Genomic DNA, 21789 nt, shown 5'->3' on the forward strand with positions numbered 1-21789 from the left:
CTTTCAGATGCAGCGCGCCAGTCCAGCCATCGCGTCAAGACGAGTGGGAGAGGGGAATCGAAGGTGTTTGAAGACGTGGTCGCGACTACACAACGAAAACTGCGACCATCAATGCGACCGCGAAGATGCCGCCGCGACTACTCCCGGAGTCTACTGTCCTCCGTCCGCGCGACCCAGCCGACATCGATACCGACCAATGGCCCATCTTCGAGCTCGTCGATGCGAGCGTGACCGACCCGAACAACGAGAACGCGCCCGCCACTCTCCTTCATGCAAGCGCGCAATACCCTCTCACAGTCACCGGACGACTACGACCGCTTCCGAAGCACCTCTCCCAACTCTATCTCCCGCAATCGCAGCGTTCGTCGCCGATTGAGATCACCGATGTTCGCTCGTTCTCATATGGCGCCTGGGAAGATGGAAGCATTGGACTATGGGCCTGTGGCAAAGCTGGCTGGTTTCTGATAAGCCCTTCCGCGAGCTACAAATCGATCTACGACAGCATGACCGAGGCCGTCAAATTGCTGCACTTTATTGCCGACACCTACAAGTCCACACGAAAGATTGGCAAAATGCCGGGTGGTAGTTCGCTGGGCGAGTACAGCGCGACTGAGATGTTCGCATTATACGCGAGCAAGGTCATGAGAGGCAAGGCGACCGCAGACGAGGCAGCCGAGAAGGTGTATGAGCATAGGCTCTTTCTGCTTTCGAGCGTGATTGCGGGCAAGGAGGGCATCGCGTGGAGCAAGAATCCTTTGTATGTGCATCTTCGGCAGAAATTTCCCAGCGATCGGGCGCGGGCGAGGGACATGCTGTTTGGGACAGGCAGTAGTCGGGCGTCTGCTGGGAGAGATGTTGTTGCGCCGGCAAGACGACCATCCATGGAATCGACTTCGACGAGCAGTAGTCTGAAGAGGAAGCGAGGCCGGCCGCCGAAGGATAGCGATGTCATCTCGATAGCATCGAGTTCGGTTGCTAGTGCCGGGGGCAAGGGGCGGGTTAGCCAGACGAAGAATGAGGTGGACAGCAAGCCTCCTGCAAAAGCTGGCTCTTCTGGACCAGCGACATCGCGACAGACTCGCACGCGTGCGGGCTCACAAACCGCAACACAATCCGCTACGCCTGAGACACCACCCCCTCCGAAGAAAGAAGACGACGAAGACAGCGACATTGATGCGATACATCCTCGGAACGCCAAATCGGCACTCCGACTCAAACCGAACGTATCATCCAAAGGACCAACAAGGAGCACGCTCACGACAGCCAAAGACAAAGACCAACCGGACGGCCGGCGGCGATCCTCACTGGCAGCACTACACTACACCCGCCACCGCGACTCTGCCACCTCCCGCCGGCTAAAATCCGAATTAGACGAAGGCATCTCCATGCCTACCTCCCCCTCCTCAACCTCCCAAGCCGACGGCGGCGGCCCCGACACCCTCCCCGGCGCATCCGACGCCCACGCTCTCAACCACGCCCCCGACCCCATCCAACAAGACACCTGGATCTGCGCGCTCGCCGGCTGCACACACAAAGTCTACGCCGCCTCGACACCGGCTTCGCAGGCGCTGATCCGTCAGCATTACGCTTTACATGCTTGTGATGATGATGAAAGGGTGCAGATGGTGAAGGAGCTGCAGGCGCCGAGCCTGCCGGTTGGGAGGTTGGTGGAGAGGGTAAGGCTGCAGGTTAAGGGGGAGGGGTTTCCGGGGAGTCGGGTGGCGGGGACGAGGTTTCCGGAGGCGCTGAAGAGGAGTGTGTGAGGGGAGGGGATAAGGTGGGGGAGTTTGGGATGGGATGATACCATTTTGTTTTGGACTTTGCTTTGGAGTGGGGGTGGGATGAAGTCTGAGAGTCTGCGTAGACGCTCTGCGAGGACGAGGGCATGTATAGGAGACACCAAGAATCGATGGCTCCCGAGTCTCAACCAAACTGTATAATCCAAACAAACGCCATGCTAAATCTACTCCCAATCCCATTTACTCCCTCCCATAATGCCCTCACTTCTCCTCCCCTCCCTCGCTCTGAGCATTCCCCGCCTGAATCGTCGCCTCCAAATTATCCAACCGTCGACTCATCTCGTCCACTACACCACACCAAAACATCAGCCCACCCCTTCGTCCCAACCACATCACCACTTAGTCCATTGAGTTGAAAGGACACTTACTCTTCGCAATCATCTCCCCCGACAAGTTAGAAAACTTGGAGCTCAGTTGGTTGAGCAGGTCGTCTACTGTTGCTACCAGGTCTGAGGGGTCGGTTTCGGCGGACTGTTGGCACAGTGAGTGGGGGGCTGAAGGAAAGGGAAAGGAGGGGGACGCTACGGAAGAGTCGTTGATGTTTAGTTTGCTGACTTGGGCGGAGAGGGAGGGGGTGTGGGAGGACATTGCTGGGAGGTCCTTCGATTGTTGACTTGAATTGGGTGTTGCGAGAATAGGTCCTTCGTGTCGTCCGTTGGAGGGCAAACTGTTTTATGATAGTGTTTGCCGATTCAAGGCGTTCGCGGTTCGATGGACGAGGTGAGGTCGATATCGCTACCGTATGCGGTTAGCCCGCGCCGTTTGCTGTGGCTGACGAGATCGCGTAGCCACGCGGCGAACGATCCGTTGCATGTGAACGTCAGCAGCGCCGACTGTATTTGATATCTTATTGTTGGTATTGCTACTCATCACCCAGCCCTCTCAAGAGTCCAGCACAGCACCATTTCGACTCTCACCAACGAACGAATGAAGTTCGACGTCTGTATACCATACGCAACGATGCAACGATAGCAAACCACCAACATGGCCACCCTCGGATCTCCCTCCCCTCCCTCCTCGCCCTCGCTCAACTTCCGGCGCAAGAGCTGGGCCCGCCGACTGGAAAGATGCTGCTGCCAAACACTCGCCTACTTCCCTCTGACCTTCGTCTACGGCCTCACGACATGGGCCGTCTACGTCGAAGTCAACATCAGCTTCTGGAGCAGCGCATCCACGACCTCCTACATCAGCGCCTTTCTCGGTCTAGCCCTCTACCTCCTCGCCAATACCAGCTATACCGTCGCCGTTTTCACCTCCCCCGGGTCTCCTCTGGACCCGCGACAAGATTGGCGCGATCGCGGCCTCTTCCCTAAATCCAGCTCCACCTACTCCGCCCTCCCTACAAGCGAGCGGCACGACGACCACTCTTATGCACCGCACAGCAGCGGCACCAATGGCATGACCACCCTCACCGCCAAATCCTCCACCGGCAAACCTCGCTACTGCAAAAAATGCCACGTCACCAAACCCGACCGCGCCCACCACTGCTCTACCTGTGGACAGTGCGTGCTGAAGATGGACCATCACTGCCCTTGGCTCGCTACTTGCGTGGGTCTGCATAACTATAAACCCTTCCTCTTGTTCCTCACCTACACGTCGCTGTTCTGCTGGCTCTGCTTTGCGGTTAGTGGATGGTGGGTGTGGAACACGATCGCCGAGGCGCAGCGGATGGAGGAGGGGATGAAAATTGTCAATGCGATATTGCTCGCGGTGCTGGGAGGGATTATAGGATTGGTGTTGACGGGTTTCACGGGCTGGCATATTTGGTTGGCAGTGAGTGGACAAACTACGATCGAGAGTCTGGAGAAGACGCGATACCTCAGCCCCTTACGGAGAAGCATGGAGCCATCGGCAGCGCACGGAGCCGGACGACACTACATCGGCCAGGACCCAGAAAGTAGAGAAGAAGAAGGCCAAACCCTCCTCGACCACCTCAAAGAAACCCACGCCAACGCCCTCCCTGGCATCCTCCGCCCGGAAGAAGGCGAAGAATCCCGCCCGCCCTCCTCAACCCCCACACCTCTCCCCCAAGCCTCTTTCACCCACACCCACACCCGCGCCCCCTCCGACTCACCAGCAAAGAACTCCCTGACCCAATCCTACGCCTCTCTCGAAGCCGCCCGCGAACGTGCCCGCTACGCCGCTTATCAGGACGAACTCGACAGCGCCAAACTGCCCAACGCCTTTGATCTCGGCTGGAAGCGCAACCTCCTACACGTTCTCGGGCCGCAGTGGTTTTTCTGGCCGCTGCCGGTGTGTAACTCGACGGGCGACGGGTGGGGCTGGGATGTTTCGCAGGAGTGGAGGGAGGCGGTGGAAGTGGTGAAGAGGGAAAGGGAGGCGAGGGAGAGGGAGGAAGCGGTATGGGATGGTGCTGGACACGGTAGGGAGGAGCCGAGGAGGGATTTCAGGTGGCAGGCTGGGCAGGGTTTCGTGAATCATGCTCCGCCGCCGCCGGGAAGGTACCAGGATGGCGGTGATGAATTGGATGACGAGGGCAGGCAGATGCAGATGCAGCCGTTGGATCGGAGGAAACCGCTGCCGCCGAGGGTGTCGTCGAGGAATAGCGGTGCTGGTGGTGGTGGGGAGGTTGATTCCTATGATACGAGCAGTGATGAGGATGTACAGCAAAGGAGGTTTGAGGCGCGTGGGACGAATGGGACGGCGAATTGGAACGACATTCCTGATGATTTTCTATCGGCTGGGCGCAGGAGCGAGGGTGTGAATAGGAGTAGGAGTCGCGGGAGGAGGAAGGGGGACTAGGTAGGTGTACAGTAGTGTATTGATATCATTGCTCTCATGAGCTCACGTCCTGTGTCCTCGTACACCTCAGCAATGCGTTCAAGCCAGCATACACCTGTTCGCAGTAGTGAGAGCAACGATAGACATGCTTGCTTGCCTTCGCCTTGGCTTACACCTGCCTTCTCGATTCAAGAAGACGGCTCCTCCATCCGGATGTCCTTGCCCATCGAGTCCAGCACCATGCAATTGTCGGGAATATTCTTCTTCGCCTCCTCCAGGCTTTCCTCGGCGCTCGGGAAGTCGAGCGGGAGGCTGTCGAGAAGACTCTCAAGCTCCTTGCGCGGGTACGTGCACATGAATCTGTGCAGCTTCCAGTGCTTCTTCTGGCAGCTCCTGGGGCAGTACTTGCGAGCCCCGCAGCCACTACAATCGCGGAGCGGTTCGCCGTTACTCTTCTGGTCCGCGCCGCATGCTGCGCACAGATGGTTGGGATAGCTCATTGATTCGAAGCCTTTCCCAGCGTCGGGGAAATTGCGGATGATGTCGACGACGTCTTGACCGTTTGGCATGGTGCTCCGAAGGACTTTGATGCAGCCGTACTCCTCGACGATGGGCTTCGTCCAGGTTGGTTCGAACATCGTTTGCAGCTGTTGGAAGAAGCTTGGGCCGCCGTAGTCGGCCGGAACTCCTGGGGTGTAGACGCGATAGGCCTTCAACAGCTGGGCCAAAGCAAAGCCGTTGAGAGCGTAGTGGGAGTACCTCTTCTTCAGTGCAATCGCAAATTCGGGGCTCAACATCTTGTCGCAGCAGAGCTTCATCTCGTCAGGGAGCACACAGCCTGTTTTCGGGGTCAGCGATATGCGTAGAATGAAAAGAACACAGACCTTTTGACATACCCAGTTGCATGACGCATGCAAGGAAAACGTAGAAGCGGTATGCATCCTCACCGCTCCAGTGTTTCCTATTCTTGAGGAAGTTGTCGTTCATGATATTGTTCGCGAAGTCATCTTGCACGAGACGGCGTAGTGCACCTGAGTCGAGGAAGCGGCGAGTGATATCCACAGTGTTCGGTCCATAGCAGCTGTTCCGAAAGATGGAAAGGCGGATGCGTTTGTCGTTGGTGGTGATACCAGCCTTTTCAGCCACTTTGGCGCGTAGCTCGCGCAGACCAAGGGAGTCGTCAAGCTCTCTTATGTATATGAGATCTTGCCTCTCTTGGAGGATGCCCACTCCCTGTGATGCATGTCAGTGATTCCCTTAGGTGTGAGTGTGAATTGCAGCGACTGCTCACCACATTTGCTGTCATCAATGCTCCATTCGCCCACCGTTACCCCGTTCATATACGCCCTGATCTCCTGAGAGCTCCAGCCCGTGTCGCACAGCCTGTCCGTCACTCCCTCGCTCCACCGTAAAACAGCCACATCCCTCATGACCATGTTCTTGAGCATCATTATCTGCCCCTTGGTAGGCTTTGGTGGCGCCATGTTTGCGTCAGCACAGTCAGTGGTTGTAGTGAAGAGAAAGTTGAGAGACGAAAGATGAAGTGAAGAAGCGCGAAGTGGATGAAGCTTCAGGCAGCAAACGCGCTTCACGCGTGCGAGAGGGAAGGCACGCCCTCAACCGCACCTTCCTCTGCAAAAGCGTGAGCCAGGCTCCACCTCCCAGCGCTGCTCTGAAGTCTGAGCTACGAGCATGAATGAACAGCTTCTGAGGAATACATGTACGTACCGCGAAAAAAATGGTCGGGTACATGCGATGACTGGCAGCATGGCCGACTTCAGGGCATCACGCCCTTTTCTTCCTCCGCCTCGTCTAAAACGCAACTTTCGCCTCCCTACTGCCGCTCGGACAGCTTTCCCATCAACATCGAAGAGTTGAAATACCCACTGAAGGCAGTGAGATGCCAATCTCAAGCGATGGCAACAGGGAGATGTGAACGTGAATGGATTCGTGCCTGGCGCAGCTCGCCGTGGCGCTCAGATGAATTCGCTAGAACGCAGCAATAGTCTTTCTCTCAAACCATCACTTCACTCACGACATCTTCGCCCTCTTGCTCTTCCCTGGCCTCTGCGTCTTCCCGACCTTACCCTTCATCTTCTTCACCGAATACCCCTTCGTGTCACCCGCAGACTTCGCATCATTGCTCTTCGCGAACCTCTTCTTGCCACCAAAGCCGAACTTCTCGTCCTTCTTCTGGCGCTTGCGGTTTCCAGGCCCGCCGGCTCCACCGCTCGCTCGTCTCGCTGCGCGATCTGCCTTATCGGTCGTGGCGGCGTCTTCAAGCGCGACGTCGAACATGTCGTCTTCTTTTGCAGTGAGGTCTGCACCTTGTCGTTCTGCGATGGTGTTAGCATCTTTTGAAGTCTCAAATATATGGGTCAACATACTCCTCTTGAGCACATTAATCTTATCCAACGTCTCTCGCTTCGTCTTATCCCTCTCCTGCAGCTTCGCCACCTGCACCGCCTTGCCAAACTTCTTCAGATCCCTCTGCCGTCTCGCATCTGAGCTGGCCTTCTTCCTCGCCGCCTCATCGACCATCTTCTGCCGCACCTTGCCCATTTGCTCCTCCGACTTGACCATCTCCGCGAAGTAGTCCGCTGGCCGTGAGAAGGGCGCGCCTTCCTTCTTGAGCCGTGTTCGTGCATCTTTGACAGCGTCCAGAGATTGCTTGTAGAACGCCAGCTCACGATTAAGGTCGTCTTCGACGTCCGGTATCTCCACTGGTTCTGCTGAGATCACAGTCTGTGCTGCTGAGAAAGGCAAGCTCGAAGGTAACGCAAAAGACTTCAGTGACCGTAGTAGAGCAGCCGTATTGTTGATCGTAAGCCGTTGATGCGGTATCACATCCCCTTTGTCCTCTTCCGCAAGCGACTCAATGTCCGACAGCGGTATCTCCTCTTCATCCTCTTCATCCTGATCGTCCACTTCCGCACCACCATTCTGGAACGGCTCCTCCTCTTCATCCGACGCAGACTCATCCTCCATCATGTTCGCATCCACTCCCACCCCGTCCTCCGCATCCTCACTCTCGTCCGTCTCCCAGCCCGCGCCCTCCCCAGCATCCTCCTCTAATGCTTGCGCTGCATCCGCCGTTAACCCCTCCTTTGCGAGCTCCGCTGAAATCTCTGTGCGCAATTGGTCGTCTACGGCACCATCGTCGCTGAACGTCTCGACCTCCAGGCCTTCCTCATCCTCACCTTCATCCTCTTTCGGAGGCTCTTTTGCTCTTTTCCGCTTCTCGGCCGCTTTCTGCTGTTTCTTCTGCCGCTCCTTCTTGTGGTCGACGCCTTTGTATCTCTCCAGTGCTGCTTTCAGCGTCTTGTCCTTTGCCATTGTTGTGCAGTGGTTTGTTGCGCAGTGGTAAAGAGTTTACGTTGGTCGTAGTCGCAGTCGCAAGCTCGAGCTTCGTCCAAAAAAATGCTGGACCCGCCAAGATCTAGAACTTGAAGGCAAAAAGCGACTAGCCGCATTGAGCAGAGACGTCGACCTCACTTCAACTCCATCCGTCACGCAAGGGATGTAGAGATCGTGGAAGGCGAGATGTTCCGTGCCGGGCGAGGACTACGAACCCTAAGATGTAACCAGCTATTCCGACCAACGCTCCTCCAGCGCACCCGGCTCACCTCATCAACACCGCCCCCGCCAAAAGCCTCCAATGCATACCCCCGACCCACCCGCTCCCAAATCCTCCTCGACCGCTACGCCCGCCGATCCACCACCGTGGTCTACATACTCCTCGGCATCCTCCTCACCGGCCACATCCTCGCGACCTACGTCGTCGAAGTCGGCTGGTGCTACGGCATCTCCATGCTGCCCTCCTTCGCCAGCTACGGCGACGTCGTCTTCATCTCCAAATACCACCGGCGCGGGCGGGACATTCACGTCGGCGACATCGTCTCCTACGCCCATCCTATCGAGGAAGGCGAGCGCGCGATCAAGAGGGTTCTGGGGATGCCGGGGGATTTTGTGTTGCGGGATACGCCGGGGAAGGGGAAGGGGGTCATGCTGCAGGTGCCCAAGGGGCATTGCTGGCTGGGTGGGGAGAATTTGACTTGGTCGCGGGACTCGAGGTTGTTTGGGCCGGTGCCGTTGGCGTTGATTAAGGGGAGGGTGACGCATCGGGTGCCGTTTGGGAGTTGGCCGGTGAGGTTGGAGAGGGGGTTGACGAGAGCGGATGTCGAGGAGGATGGGGTGGACTGAGGGAGATGTTAAGCCTTGAGACGATGATGTCGAGTCGATGGCTACAGCCTGCACCGCTGTCGCTTCGACCCCCACTTCACGGTCCCAGGTGGCTACACGAAGCAGATCCAGAAGCACTCCAGCCTTGATTTTCCAGGAACGCCAATGGCTACAGGCGAAGGATCGAGCCGGTGCATGGAAGTCTGGTGGGCCTAGAAGGCAAATGATGCAGTCAGAGCTGCCAGTAGTGGTCTCGTATACCTGCGCGAAGTTAAAGTCACTAGGAAGAGAACAGGGAGCACTGTATGACAAGGTGAGCAGATCAATGTACCTGCATGCTAGTGTATTCTGCAAGGCCGTTCTTCGACTTAGCCAACACAATCCCAAGCGCCTGGCTAATTGAGAAGCGGCAGTGACGCAAACCCAGGATATCTCATGCAAAGCGCCTCGCTGTCCATAACAAACAAACACTTCCTCTGAACATCATTTCCATCAATCTCTGCTACGAACACGCACACTCACAACAAATCGACCGCTTTCGCCCGTGCCACCCAAGCCTCGCTTCACTCCTCATCATCCGAAGTGACGGACCGACTCGATCCGTCCTCGCGATACATGAGTGCGCGGAAAGCCTCCGACTCCGGCCTGTCGTACGCCTTCCGGTCGGCCTCCTTCTTGGCCTTGTTCCTCGCCTCAATCGACTCGAGCGACTCGAGACCTGCTTCTTCCCGAAGATCCCTCATCTCCTCGGCAGTGTAGTCGCGGAGGTCCTTCCAGGTAGCCTCTCGGATCTGTAGCGGAGTGTTTTGGGTGGCGCTCGCCTCCGGGGCTTGCTGGTCGACTGCTTCCTGGCCTTGAGTCGTGAGTCGGTTGGCAGCTGCCTGAAGAGCGGACTGAGGAGCTTGCTGTGTGGTGGTGTCCTGATCTCGAGGAGCAGCTTGATTCTCTGCTGTCTGAGGAGCTGGCTGTCTCACTGGCTGCTTGCCTTGCTTCTTCGAGAGGCTCGCATCCTGAGTCGTGTTTGTCGCCACCTTTTTGCCTTGTCTGTCGGGACGCTTCTTCGGCGCCCCTGGGGCCTGCAGAGTACTGTCCTGCTCCGCAGCCTTCCTAGCCCTCTTGGTCTCCTCACGCTTCAGAGAGGCGTACCGATTCCTCCTGGCTGCCGTACCAAACTCCGCCCTCTTGGCCTCGAGCTCTTTCTTCACGGCCTCTCTGTCCTTGTCGCTGGTGGCCTCAGCAGCATAGGCTTGACTCAGCAGCCTGGTGAGCTGAACGTCGCTGAGCGTGCCGGCACCGTGAACAGAGTTTCACTCCGCCACCATCTCCTGATTGGTGAAGACTGATGCGACACTCAGCAAGTCGTGACTGGTGAGTGCAGCAGGAAGGAAGGTGCTGATGAGCGACTCTGCTTCAGCGTGGACAGTCTCTGCTGTCTCCTCCGCTTCCAGGTCCTCCTCCGCTTCCTCCTGCTCCTGTCCTCCGTCAGATCCCTCGCCATCTCCGACGTCACCGTCGTCATCTCCGGCCGCCACAGGCCCAGCCTGATCGACCTCATCCTCACCAGCAGCAGCTTCCGCTGACCGCTTGTGCTTGTCGCCCGCGCGTGGAGAGTCAGAGGATGACGCAGTTGCCGTCGCAACTGCGCGCGTGGAGGATCTGGTGGAAGGGCCAGCCATGGTGTTGGTTGCCGTAAAGTGGTTTGTGATTGCCGGCTAGCAGTCGGGCGACGGTGATCGTCCGGTAACAGGAGAGCTCTGCTGCTCTGTTCGCTGAAGCTTCCGGAAGAAGGCAGTGATCCTTCCCTGTGGTGGCAGAAGCTTGGTCTGCGGGCGCCGTGGTAAGCTAGGAGCCATAGCGAAGAAGTGCGCGGAGGCGAGGTGAAATTTCTTGGGATGCCTGCAGGAGAGGGGAGGTGTGATTGTGGTGGCGCAGATCTCAAGGTGTAAGTCGATTGGGGATGGTAACATACCTTGAGCTGACAGCTGTGTTCGTGTAGGTAGTTGGACGAAAGATGTCGAAGGAGTCGTTATATTGTGTCGAGTATGTCGTATATGGAGGGGTGATTTCGAGGGGACGCTTGGGCCTCGAGCTAGAAAGAAAAAAAGAATGGACTAGGCCAAAAGCGGTGATTTTCACGTGAGAGTGAATGTCGGCTATTTGCTTCGCCGTGCTGAGAGGGACATGTGAGCGGAAGGACATCGAAATTTGCCAGCAGGAATATCATATATTCAACATGGTGTTGCGCTCCAGTCCGAACGCCTCGCTGCCCTGAAAAGCAACGCTCATAGCATCAAACGAAGCGTCGCTCAAAGCAACCAACAAAACAAATGCCCACCACCCGTACTTCCCCACCTCCGAAGCCTCGCTCAGCATCTTCGGCAGCCTCAGCATCGGCTTGTGGTTGGACTGGCGCATCTGCAGGCCCCAGAATCTGCGATCCATCCGCATTGTAGGCGCGGAATCCTGGGACGTAGCCGGGCTGTCCAGCGAGGTAGCCGACTGATGGTGCCCAAGGGTTTTGCTCGATGGTTGGAGGAACAGCAGGTCCTTGCGGATCCGCCTCTGCCAACAAGTCTTCGAGATCTTGCGCAGGGTCGTCGTCGCCGTCAGGCCCATCGCTGTCATCCACTCCACCCTGCCCTGCCTGCTGCACCTGATCGAGGCCACCAGTACCAGTCACAGGCGCTGGTGCTGGCGCTGCCGCTGGCTGGGTTGGTGGTGGTGCCGGCTGGTTGTTGGCCCTGGGTCTGTGTCTGACCGTACCAGTGGTTGCGTTCTTCCGCGCCGTGGTGCCGTTTGCGTTCTTCAGTCGTTCCAGCTCCGCTCTGACGACAGCACGAATCACGCCTTGCGTTTTCCAGTAGTCCGTCGCGTGTGTGATGCGACGTGACACTGACTGGTCGGTCAGCTTGGCAGATTCGGGATGCTGCGCGTTCCACACGTCAAGAATCTCCTTGTTGGTGTGAGTGATGGCGATTTGGAGCATGCGAAGATCACTCAGATTGGCGAGTGAGTCGGCGAAGATTTGCGCATCCGTCAAGCCAGTGGGCGGGATGGTGAATGCTGTTGCAGGTGCGCCGGCAGCAGGAAAGACACCCGCCTGACCAGTCTGGTTGTTGCCCGGCGCAGGAGCTGGTGGCGCTGAAGGTGCGGAAGTGCCAGTGGGCAGGCCGTTCGACATGGTGCCGGAAGAAGAAGTGATCGTGTATTTAGGTGAGTGGAGGTTGGACTGTAGTCTTGGTAAGCTATGCGCCATGTTGTGGTTCTTTGCAGGTGAAATCGCTGGGCTTGACTGCTGTGAGGTAAGCATATCTGCTGATGTCGCGGAACGGCTATTGGGCTTGGGAAGACAGTAGCAGGAACGTACCTTTTAGCCAGCGGATGTTGGGCTATTGTGTCGTGTGATATAGTTGTACCTGGTGATTCTTGGTCTGGTGTGTCGTGGGGTTATTATTTACGTCGTGCTCTTCGAAATATAAGATCCGCTTGGCACCAGAAGGGGAAAGAAGTCGGTGCTGGCGGCAGGCCGGGAGCGTCCACTAGCGCTAGCATGTGCGCCAGAACAGCCATCTCATTCTCCCTCCAACGAAAGAAATGCCACCAGAAACATGATAAACACAGCTGATGGTATTGTGTACTTGCTCTCTCGCAGTTAGCTGCATCCCACTTCGGGGGACGAAGAAGTCGATGCCAGCTAAGGTCTTGACGGGATTGGGATTGAGATGAAGCAGATATGAGAGGAGCGACCTACATGTTGCTTTTGTACCTACCACAGACCAGCACTTACCAATGTAAGATAGTTTGGTGAGATGGAGCCCATTCGTGATCAGACTCCTCCATCTCTTTGGTTCTCCTTGATTGCACGCCGTTGCTATACGGCTTCTTTGGACAGCAAAGCCATCTTGAAAGGGAATGCAAGAGGGCAAGTACCTTTGCCAACTGATAGTAAGAAAGAAGGTTGGTGCAGACCTGCCGTTTGCATATTGTCCAAAGCGGACGCGTTCTACCAACAGGTTTGCCATGTCCGCATGGAGTGTTGTCCGTCAATGGATGCAGAACAATTATTGCTACTGATAATTGCCAGTACCAAGTACAATGGGGACGACAGATTGAAGGAGAACGCATGCAGGTCGAGAGGAGAGTCGAGCGCCAGGAGGTGAAGTTGAATTTGAAGTTGAGCTGGCTGACTAAGATTCCGACTTGAGCCGCATCATCTTGAGTCAATCCACTTACAATAATGAATCTTACCAAACTTTCGAACGCCCGCAGACTTCTGTATCCAGCATTCAGATGGATCCTTTCGAAGACAACCAACGCGGAGCGGCATGCTCACTGCCATCTGGACTCGGGGAATAGGCCGGCATCGACCGTGTTCCTGTTCGAGACGACAGCATGTCGACAAATGGTCAAACCGCTCACACTGGATCTAATGGCAAGATCAAGACGTCTCCCCCGGACGCCGACAGCGGCAGGGTGCCAATCTTCACACGCATGCTGGACAAGACAAAGCACTTGTGGACCAAGTCTGGCATCACCTGGCCACTATACAAGTCCATGTTCAAGGGAGCGCTGGCGCCGACAATCGCAGTGGCGGCCTTCCAGGCCAATGCTTATGCACAAGAGTTCTCCACTCTGGGCTACCTTATCGGCATCATGACCATCTTGTCTCTAGTCATACAGCCGCGAGCGAAGTTCTTGCAGACCATGCTTATCCAGCTACTGCTCACCTGCTTGGTCTGCGCTGTGACGGTGCTAGCTTTCTTTTGCTGCGTGCAGGCTAGGATGGGCTCTGAGGGAACTGTAGGCCCCGGAGCAGGCGGGTCGGGAACGAGTGGGCTTGCCTCGAACGGAGCTGCCACAGCACAGTACAGTTCTTCTGCTTCTGCAGTAGCCGGCGTTTGGCTGTTCACGCAAATCTTCTTCATCAGTGTGCTGAGGGCGAGAATGCCACAGTATACCGTTCCTTCAATCATGGCAGCGGTCTTTGTCAATGGTAAGCTCTTCACAGCACAGGGGCAGTTTTCTTCTTATTCCCTTGATTTCGATATCACTGACCGTTGCTCCTTTTTCATTTCAGTTGCGATGACCTACGCTCCGCAGTTCAGCACCATGACGCAAGCCGAGCAATTTGCACTCCGTTTGCTTGAGGCTTACCTCACCGGGTTTGGCATTGCAGCTGGCACTTCTCTACTGGTATTTCCGTTGACAAGCCGCCATTTGGTATTCGCCGACATGCGCGCCTCCATCGCAGGCTTCCGCGGTGCGCTCGGGGCCAACCTGGACTACTTGAAGAGTCTCGAGGACACAGATATGTTCGCTGCGCAACGTACGCGGACCGACGGTGTCAAACCTGCTCGCAGCCCGGAAGCTGAAGCTTTGATTGCGAAGGTCCAAGCCTTGGGACCAACCAATGCCAAATTTGCCATAGATCTACCGTTCGCAAAGCGAGAGGTGGCGATTGGCAAGCTTGGCCCTGACGACCTACAAGAACTTTACCGGCGGGTTCGTGAATGCACGATACCTCTTGTGGGCCTCAGCTGTATGAGCGATATCTTCGAGAGGACTTCTGAAGAGAGAGGCTGGGATCGATCTGTCTCATTCGCCACTGCGACCTTCGAAGACGCCACCAACGCCGCAGAACGTGCCAGAATCGAGAACATCAACCAATGGCATGAATTGATCAAGCTGCTCAAAGAGCCCTTCACCAGCATCACCGAAGCTATTGGCGAAGGGTTTGAGCATTGCAGCCGGACACTCCAATTGGAGAAGCCGCCAAAGCAGGACAAGCCCAAACGTGATCCGGAGGCCTCCGCTGCCCGAGTAGAGCCTGGAGATGCTGCATTCGGCGGGGCCTTTCGCACGAAGATCGAAGATTTCCACAAGAGCAAACAGTTGATGCTTCGTGGGTGGTGTGATATCCATGGGATTGAATTGCCGCAGGACTATTTCACAAATCCTTCTGCCAAGGAGATCCAGGCACCACGATGGATGAGTGCTGGACCACTGACCGAAGAAAGGCGGCGACTGCGTCGTCAATTGATGGTGCTGTTATACGTTGAGTTTCTGTTGTACCTCATGGCCAAACGAGTTCACGCTCTGATACTCGTTGCGGACGAGCTAAGGGCCTCTGGGAAATTAAGTCATTCGAGATTGATCGTACCAGGCTTCAAGAGACTACGCAAGTGGGTTCGATCTTCGCTATTTCACAGCCAGGAAGGCCACGAGGAAGATACCATGGACTTCAACGACCACACAACGAACGTGGAGCTGGGTCAAGCCTTCAAGAAGAGGAAAGATCCTGAGCACCTCGAACCACAGACGACGTGGGAACGCCTCACAGACCATTTGCGCGCCATACCACGCTTCTTCGGGTCGCCAGCTTCGCATTTCGGCTTTCGGGTGGCAGTGGCAGTCATGTCTCTGGCCATCATCAATTACCTCCATCCCACGCAAGTCTTTTTCACCGAGCAGCGACTGTTCTGGGCGCAGATCATGACCTCGATTGGCATGACCCCGTCCTCGGGGCAAGCTCTAAGGACATTCATTTTGCGAGTCATTGGCACTTTCATGGCCATGATCCTGGCTCTAATCGCCTACTACGTTGTTGATGGACATGTTGCTGGTGTTCTTGTGTTCTTCTTCGTTTTCCTCCACATCGGGAACTATATCATTCTCACGCGGCCTAAGCTCATTCCTATCGGCATTATCTCACAAGTCACCATCACCCTCATCATCGGCTATGAGCTTCAAGTGCGGAAGATTGGTGTTCAAGCGGCAACGAGCAACGGCCAGGCCTACTATCCCATTTGGCAGCTGGGCCTGATTCGGTTAGCGACTGTCGTCGGTGGTCTCTTCCTGGCCTACATCTTCTCTATCTTCCCATACCCAATCACGGAGCATTCTCAACTCAGGAAGAACCTAGGATCCTGCCTCTACCTGACGGCGAATTACTACTCAGTCGTGCACGAGACAGTCCAGGTGCGGCTTGCAGGTGCAGAAGGCGACACGACTGCAAAGGGTAGTCCCGGTCACCAACTGGAGAAGAACCGACAGAGGATATTCGCCAAATGTCAGGCCCTACTGGGCGGCCTCAGAACTCAAAGCGGCTTCGTAAAATACGACATACCGATAGGGGGCAAATTTCCGTCAGAGCTCTACACTCAGATAACGTCTGATCTGCAGAGCGTGACGAACTACATCTCCTTGATCAGCGTCGCTTCTTCTGCGTTCGCCGAGTTGCAGTACGACAGCAACGAGATGTCGGGCTCGGAGTGGCTGCGAAACTTCCGTCGGATCATGGGAGAGGCAAAGCTGACTTCTCAGACGGTCACAACTCTGCTGGCCTTGCTCTCGGCGTCTGTAACGAGTGGGAATCCTCTCCCGCCGTATGTGCGACTGCCAGAGCCTTACTTGTTGAGCGAACGGTTGGATGCGATCGATACAGACATCTTGAGCGTTCGGCACATTGCAGAGCCTGGCTATGCTTCGTTCGCGGTCATACAGATCGGTACCAAGTGCCTGGTCGACGATCTGAAAAAGCTTTTGCGAGGCGTGAAGCAGCTGGTCGGCGAGCTTGACTTTTCATACCATGTGGTCAACACTGCTGATCAGTCCAGAGCCGGTTCGAGAGAGGCGCTGTTCTTCAATGCGCCGGCTGGGAATGATCGATCGGATGGCAAGATGGAATGAGACTTTCCAGCATCAGGACACGCGACATCGCCCGGTCTTTGGCAACGCTTCCTGTCGAGGATATCTGGAGAGCCGGCAGCAACAACTATTCAAACACCGTCAGTTGCCGGTCTTCCCCTCACTGATCGTCATCATAAGCTTTGCAAGCCTCGCCTGTTCCACCACACTATCACCGCATCGAGCAGGTGTTCCTGACTAGTTACGGAAGACAACATCGGCTTCTCAATGATGACGTTCAATGCGATGTGATGGGCTTGGTAACCTCACCAACTCTCAGCACAACCATCTCGCTCGCTGTCCACGCATTCATCAGTCGGCCACAGAACTCAAGATGGTCAACATCACGAACGTCGACCTGCTCACACTGGCAACGAGCTACCAGTACGCATACCAGATCCAATCGATTGCCAATGCCTCGACGGACCATGTCTCTTTCATCTCCTACGACGACTCTTTCGCCAACATCCTCGGACCCAACCCAACCCAGGAAATGGTAGCCAACTACCCATACGCGGCCTTCCACGAAGCAGGCGTCTACAACCAAGCCACCGGCAAGCTCTACGCAACCTCGAACTGGAACGGCTCCTTCTCCAACCCAATCAATGTGACCACCATCGACATCCACAACAACGATGCCATCGACTCGATCCGCTACCCCCATCTCCACGAAGCCAACGGCGCCGCAGCCTACTACCCACCCAGCACCCCGGCCAACAGCAGCGCAGGCCAACAGATTGTCTTCTGCGACGAAGGCGACCTCGTGCACCCGTCCCAACTCGTCCTCGTCGACCCCGCGAGCGGCGATAGCTCCGTCCTGCTGAACAACTTCCTCGGTCGCAACTTCTCCAGCCTCAACGACGTGGAGCAGCACCCGGAGACAGGCGACCTCTGGTTCACCGACGCGAGGTACGGATACTGGCAGTACTTCCGCCCCGAGCCTGTGATAAGGCCGCAGGTGTACCGTTTCTCGCCTTCCACTGGTGTCGTGCAAGCAGTGGCGGACGACTTCATTGCTCCGAATGGGCTGGAGTTGAGTCCGGATTTAAAGCACGTTTATGTCACGGATACCGGCTCGCACACTTTCCCTGATAAGGATAATCTTACGGACCCGGCGACGATATACCGCTTTGACATCACGGGTGATGGGAAGAGGTTGGCTAATCGCCAAGTCTTTGCATATTCGGAGTTCGGGTTCCCAGATGGGATTCATACGGATACGGAGGGGAATGTGTACTCGGGCGTCGGTGATGGGGTTAACGTATGGAATCCGCATGGGGAGTTGATTGGAAAGTTTGCGGTTGCAAATGGAGGGTCGAATAACTTCGCCTTCGTGCCTGGGGGGATGTATATTTTCAACAATTACCGGTTGTTCAAGGTTACGATACAGGCGGAGGGAAGGACTGTGAAGAGGGATTTTGGGTTGGGTTAGCTGGCAGCTCTGTACACAGGATGGATTTGTTAATGCTGCTCATCATGTTCCTGCCGCTATGATTCCAAGTGACAGGTGCTGCTTTGCTCAACATCAGATACTCGAACGTACAGAGATTAGTCGGTCGACTTCTTCCGCTTCTTGTTCCGACCTCCCGAGTTATTGTCGTCTGCGCGGCGCTTCTTGTGCTTATGCTTTTCTGCCCTGAAAGCTACTCCACCATGCCTAGCCTTCTTGACTTCCTTCGCAGGTGCTGCATCACCTCCAGCAGTAGCAGCATCGACTGTCCCATTGCTCTCCCGCTTGCGCTTCTTTTCCTTCTTCTTGGCCTCCCTCGCCTCGTCCTTTGCCTTCATTCGCGCATCGACCTCGGCAGAGACGTCTTCGTACTTCACGCCATTGCTTTGCCCCGCCCGTGCAGCAGTGTCGCCTTGAAGATCCGTGAAGAAGAGGTTGTCGCGGGATGGATGAATAGTCCCGTTGGCCTTGGGTGCACTCCGGTCGACGACATCGTGCGAAGCAGAGCCTACTGCAGCACGCTCACCGAGCTCTTCCCTCTTCTGATCTTCCTTCTGCTTCCTCCTCTTGTCCCTCTGCATGTCCAGCTTGATCCATTTCCGCTCCTTTCCAGAGCCGGTCCATCCTTTCTTCTTCAGTTCTTCCTTCTGAGCCTGAGCGCTTGTTTGCGCAGCAAGACCCTCACTAGCCACGCTCTCGCTCGCACTCGAGTCATCCTCTATCTCCACATCTTCTGTGGGCGCCGCCGCAGCTGCTGCTTCAGCCTGCTCCCTAGCAATGTCTTCGAACAGTCTAAACTCCCTCGCCTTGTCGTTCGCCTCCGTCGCTAGCCTCGCCATCTCCGCAAACTCTGCATGTCCGGCCCTCTCACCCCTCCCCTCGTCCGGCTCTGCTGCAGTCACGTCCGCCAAAGCCTCGAAGATATCTGCGTACGTTGCCGTCGCCGCCTGCCAAGCCTTGACCGCGCAGTCCATGTAGCGGTTATGCACCGCCTCGCCGTCTTTCTCGCCATCGGTGTTGAAGTGCTGGACGTGTAGGTGCTGTACAACGTTGCGCGCGAGTGTGAGATTGCTAGTCTGTTGGCTGGTGCGGTCGGTGCCATGGCGGAGAGCGTCGAAGAGTGGTTGCGAAGCGGAGTAGGCTGCCTTGGTGTGTCGTTCTCGTTGCTTGAACTTTGGGGGCGCCATGTTGTGAGCGGGTGTGGTACAGGTGGTTGTGGTAGTGGAGGTCGTTCGGGGTCCACCAAGGGAACTTTTTCTCGAACGCCAAGACTGCCAATGGCTGAATTCGGGCCAGCAAACGGCGATCACACATGCAAGGTCCAATCTGAAGAACCAGGTCAACTCCAACTTCCTTCCTTCAGGTCTGCTTCGGAAAGAATAACACATTTGCAGCAGTCACTGGACACTGTGAAGCATACCGTTTAGTGCCCATCTGGGAATAAGAGGAGCGTTCTGGCGACAGGAACGCCTCCAAGAAACGCAACTTCGAAGACTGAACGAATCCATCAATTCCTACGCTCGAGCAGCTGAGCCGTCGTTGAGGCGCAACCGATATTGAGGGGTATCAGAGGGCCGCGAGCATGGCGGACGAGGAGTCGCCTCTCATCAAGGCTTTGCCACCGGAGTCGGACTACTACACCTACCTCACCATTGTGGAATACAACCTTTCACCAGAGAGTCTACCAGTCCTACATAGGGTGCTACAGGATGAGAACCTGACCACGAACATCGGCTGGGACCTGGTCCACCTGCTGGTACCATACTTGCCGGAATCAGAAGGCTGTCTGCACACCATTGCACGGCTTGGCAACCCACGAGAAGTCATTCTGAAGGTTACCGAGAGCCTGCGGCTGATCGAGTACGACAAGTCAGATGACGAAGACGAGGTCGACGAGTCCACGGAGCCGGGAGCAACAGATGTTCGCGTTCGGGCAGACTCTTCCACCTACCCGCTCAAGACTGCAGCAGTACCAGAAGGCGAGGAGCAGCCTGGTAGAAGCACCTCGCAAGCAGTCGAAGTCCCTCCCCCGCCTCCTCTGGCCGTGAACAAGTTTGTATCGCTGCTGTCGATGTTATCAACTCTTCACCGCCGGATCAAAACGAAGAACCCGAGTCGCTTTCTTAGCACTACTTTGCAAGCTATTCTGGCCAGCTTCTCCAATTCTTCTTCGCATCGGGAGGAAATGGTCAGAGCCATCGTCACTACCGTCAAAGCAGTTTCTGGGACAAAGCGGCCGACTTTACCCAACAGGCAGGGTAGCGGGATGCTGAGCTCTGAGATGCTGCAGAAGTCAAGCGATGTACAGGCAGGAGACCCGGAGGCCTCAAGTACTCCTGACCTTGATAAAGAGGACTCGGCCATTCAGAAGAGACTACTGCAAAGCTTTCTCACTCATGTCATGGAAGAGTATATGCTCAATCTGCCTTCGACTGCAGACGATGTACCCGGCATGGCGTGGTGCAGCCGAACGATGGAGAAGTTGCAACCGGAGAGAAAGATCCCACAAACGCAGACTTTCGCAGATCGCTTCGCCAATGAAGAGCAGCTGAACAGGCGCATAGATGCTGTTGGACAGCTTGTCACGCTCGCGCAAGACTTGAAGCTCACCGATGAAGAGTTGTTGTCTGCTGCCATCGTCGTTGAAAAGATGCCTGACCGCGACGAAGAGGATGAAGATGACCCGCCTGAGACAGCAGACGACATCCCGCTTAGTCGGCTGGGGTCGCTGATGCTGTACGTGGCGCGACAAGCTTCTGAGGTCCTTTACGATATCCCGAGAAGCGCGGCGGAACCCCCTTTTGCAATCTTCCCGGACCACCAGGAGCTTCTGAGACATTGCCTGTCTGCGCCGAATAAGGGCAACGGTACGCTTGGGACCGAACCAGAAGGTCTCATCGATGCTACGCTCGCTCTAGGCTTGCTGGCGCTTGAACGGGATTCGATCGGCGAGCCTTCTTCGGATGAGGATTTTACTGCATACCTACAGTCAATCTCGCTCTTGTCTTCCAACTGCCCTTCGCCCAACCTCAGAGGACACGCACATTATCTTGCCTCGACGATACTCCGCTCGCATCCGGACGATCAAGTACGACTTGCCTTCATACAGGACACTCTCGAGCATTGTCCGTTTGAGAATCTGAAAGTCAGCGCAGTAGGCTGGATCAAGGGCGAAACGATCGAAGCGAATCCACCAACTTCAGGTCACAGCCATGGTGCCCAGCCCGAATCAGCCACCGGCGACAAGTCAGTCTTCGCCAAACCGCTAGCGCTTGACACCCTCTCACCCCACCTCTTCCCATCTCTTCACGCCGACCTACTGACCAGCCCTATCCCCGACGCCTGGCTCACGTTCCGCGCCAACATCTCCTTCTACCTGGCCTCGCTGAACTTCCTCTACCTGCTCCTCTGCGCCAAGCATCTGCATGAGAACCTTCTGGTGCAAGACCTCTGGACGAACAACGACGTTGCTGGCAGCTTCTTGCAGCCGCTACGGGAAGGCAGCGAGCGGTTCAAGGGGGAGATGAAGGGGGGTGGGCAGTTGAGTGAGGAGAGGAGTGATGAAGTGCTGGCGGAGATGAATGTGCTGGAGAATGCGCTGGAGAGGGTGGAGGGGGTGGTGAGGTTTTTGAATGAGTGAATGGGATGTTTGTATGAGTATGAAGTGATGAAGTGACGTCGAAATAGAGGCGTCTGTCGCCTTCAGTCTTGGCATACTGGACCCTGAAGTTGAAAGTCTGCCTGCCATGTGCCCCGCTAAAAGTCTCGAGCGACCTCGATCTGTTTCTTGTTGATTCACGTCACCTCGTTTCACACCTTTCGCGTTGCCTTTTACATATACAACACACCATCGCGTCCCCCGCTGCATGACGGAGTACAAGGCGCGCACACCTTGACACCGCGACCACCTACCATCCTACGTGGGGGCGA

The 21789-nt window shown here is 56.0% G+C and overlaps 11 protein-coding genes across 11 annotated transcripts; 6 read left to right on the forward strand and 5 right to left on the reverse strand.

The window, feature by feature from the left end:
• Nucleotides 1-125: 125 nt before the first annotated feature.
• Nucleotides 126-1763, forward strand: LTR77_007126 (uncharacterized protein; the record flags this gene model as incomplete). Its single annotated transcript, XM_064804363.1, has 1 exon — nt 126-1763. The coding sequence occupies one exon, from the start codon at nt 126-128 to the stop codon at nt 1761-1763; it is 1638 nt and encodes a 545-aa protein (XP_064657133.1).
• A 1020-nt stretch (nt 1764-2783) lies between these two features.
• PFA3 (palmitoyltransferase for Vac8p) lies at nt 2784-4562 on the forward strand (the record flags this gene model as incomplete). Its single annotated transcript, XM_064804364.1, has 1 exon — nt 2784-4562. One exon carries the CDS (start codon nt 2784-2786, stop codon nt 4560-4562), a length of 1779 nt encoding a protein of 592 aa, XP_064657134.1.
• A 167-nt stretch (nt 4563-4729) lies between these two features.
• LTR77_007128 (uncharacterized protein) lies at nt 4730-6025 on the reverse strand (the record flags this gene model as incomplete). Its single annotated transcript, XM_064804365.1, has 3 exons — nt 4730-5379; nt 5438-5774; nt 5867-6025. 3 exons carry the CDS (start codon nt 6023-6025, stop codon nt 4730-4732), a joined length of 1146 nt encoding a protein of 381 aa, XP_064657135.1.
• A 547-nt stretch (nt 6026-6572) lies between these two features.
• ebp2 (rRNA-processing protein EBP2) lies at nt 6573-7877 on the reverse strand (the record flags this gene model as incomplete). The annotated part of the gene is made up of 2 exons (XM_064804366.1): nt 6573-6877; nt 6929-7877. The coding sequence occupies 2 exons, from the start codon at nt 7875-7877 to the stop codon at nt 6573-6575; spliced, it is 1254 nt and encodes a 417-aa protein (XP_064657136.1).
• Nucleotides 7878-8084: 207 nt separating this feature from the next.
• LTR77_007130 (uncharacterized protein) lies at nt 8085-8744 on the forward strand (the record flags this gene model as incomplete). The annotated part of the gene is made up of 1 exon (XM_064804367.1): nt 8085-8744. The coding sequence occupies one exon, from the start codon at nt 8085-8087 to the stop codon at nt 8742-8744; it is 660 nt and encodes a 219-aa protein (XP_064657137.1).
• A 542-nt stretch (nt 8745-9286) lies between these two features.
• Nucleotides 9287-10399, reverse strand: LTR77_007131 (uncharacterized protein; the record flags this gene model as incomplete). The annotated part of the gene is made up of 2 exons (XM_064804368.1): nt 9287-9983; nt 10035-10399. 2 exons carry the CDS (start codon nt 10397-10399, stop codon nt 9287-9289), a joined length of 1062 nt encoding a protein of 353 aa, XP_064657138.1.
• A 544-nt stretch (nt 10400-10943) lies between these two features.
• Nucleotides 10944-11979, reverse strand: LTR77_007132 (uncharacterized protein; the record flags this gene model as incomplete). The annotated part of the gene is made up of 2 exons (XM_064804369.1): nt 10944-10991; nt 11068-11979. The coding sequence occupies 2 exons, from the start codon at nt 11977-11979 to the stop codon at nt 10944-10946; spliced, it is 960 nt and encodes a 319-aa protein (XP_064657139.1).
• Nucleotides 11980-13115: 1136 nt separating this feature from the next.
• Nucleotides 13116-16412, forward strand: LTR77_007133 (uncharacterized protein; the record flags this gene model as incomplete). Its single annotated transcript, XM_064804370.1, has 2 exons — nt 13116-13716; nt 13801-16412. 2 exons carry the CDS (start codon nt 13116-13118, stop codon nt 16410-16412), a joined length of 3213 nt encoding a protein of 1070 aa, XP_064657140.1.
• A 331-nt stretch (nt 16413-16743) lies between these two features.
• On the forward strand, nt 16744-17841 carry LTR77_007134 (uncharacterized protein; the record flags this gene model as incomplete). The annotated part of the gene is made up of 1 exon (XM_064804371.1): nt 16744-17841. The coding sequence occupies one exon, from the start codon at nt 16744-16746 to the stop codon at nt 17839-17841; it is 1098 nt and encodes a 365-aa protein (XP_064657141.1).
• A 116-nt stretch (nt 17842-17957) lies between these two features.
• LTR77_007135 (uncharacterized protein) lies at nt 17958-19046 on the reverse strand (the record flags this gene model as incomplete). The annotated part of the gene is made up of 1 exon (XM_064804372.1): nt 17958-19046. One exon carries the CDS (start codon nt 19044-19046, stop codon nt 17958-17960), a length of 1089 nt encoding a protein of 362 aa, XP_064657142.1.
• A 395-nt stretch (nt 19047-19441) lies between these two features.
• Nucleotides 19442-21499, forward strand: YBP1 (YAP1-binding protein 1; the record flags this gene model as incomplete). Its single annotated transcript, XM_064804373.1, has 2 exons — nt 19442-20947; nt 20969-21499. The coding sequence occupies 2 exons, from the start codon at nt 19442-19444 to the stop codon at nt 21497-21499; spliced, it is 2037 nt and encodes a 678-aa protein (XP_064657143.1).
• Nucleotides 21500-21789: the final 290 nt, after the last annotated feature.

This window comes from Saxophila tyrrhenica (assembly GCF_035928015.1).
Source record: "Saxophila tyrrhenica strain CCFEE 5935 chromosome Unknown scaffold_11, whole genome shotgun sequence".
Classification (NCBI taxonomy): domain Eukaryota; kingdom Fungi; phylum Ascomycota; class Dothideomycetes; order Mycosphaerellales; family Extremaceae; genus Saxophila; species Saxophila tyrrhenica.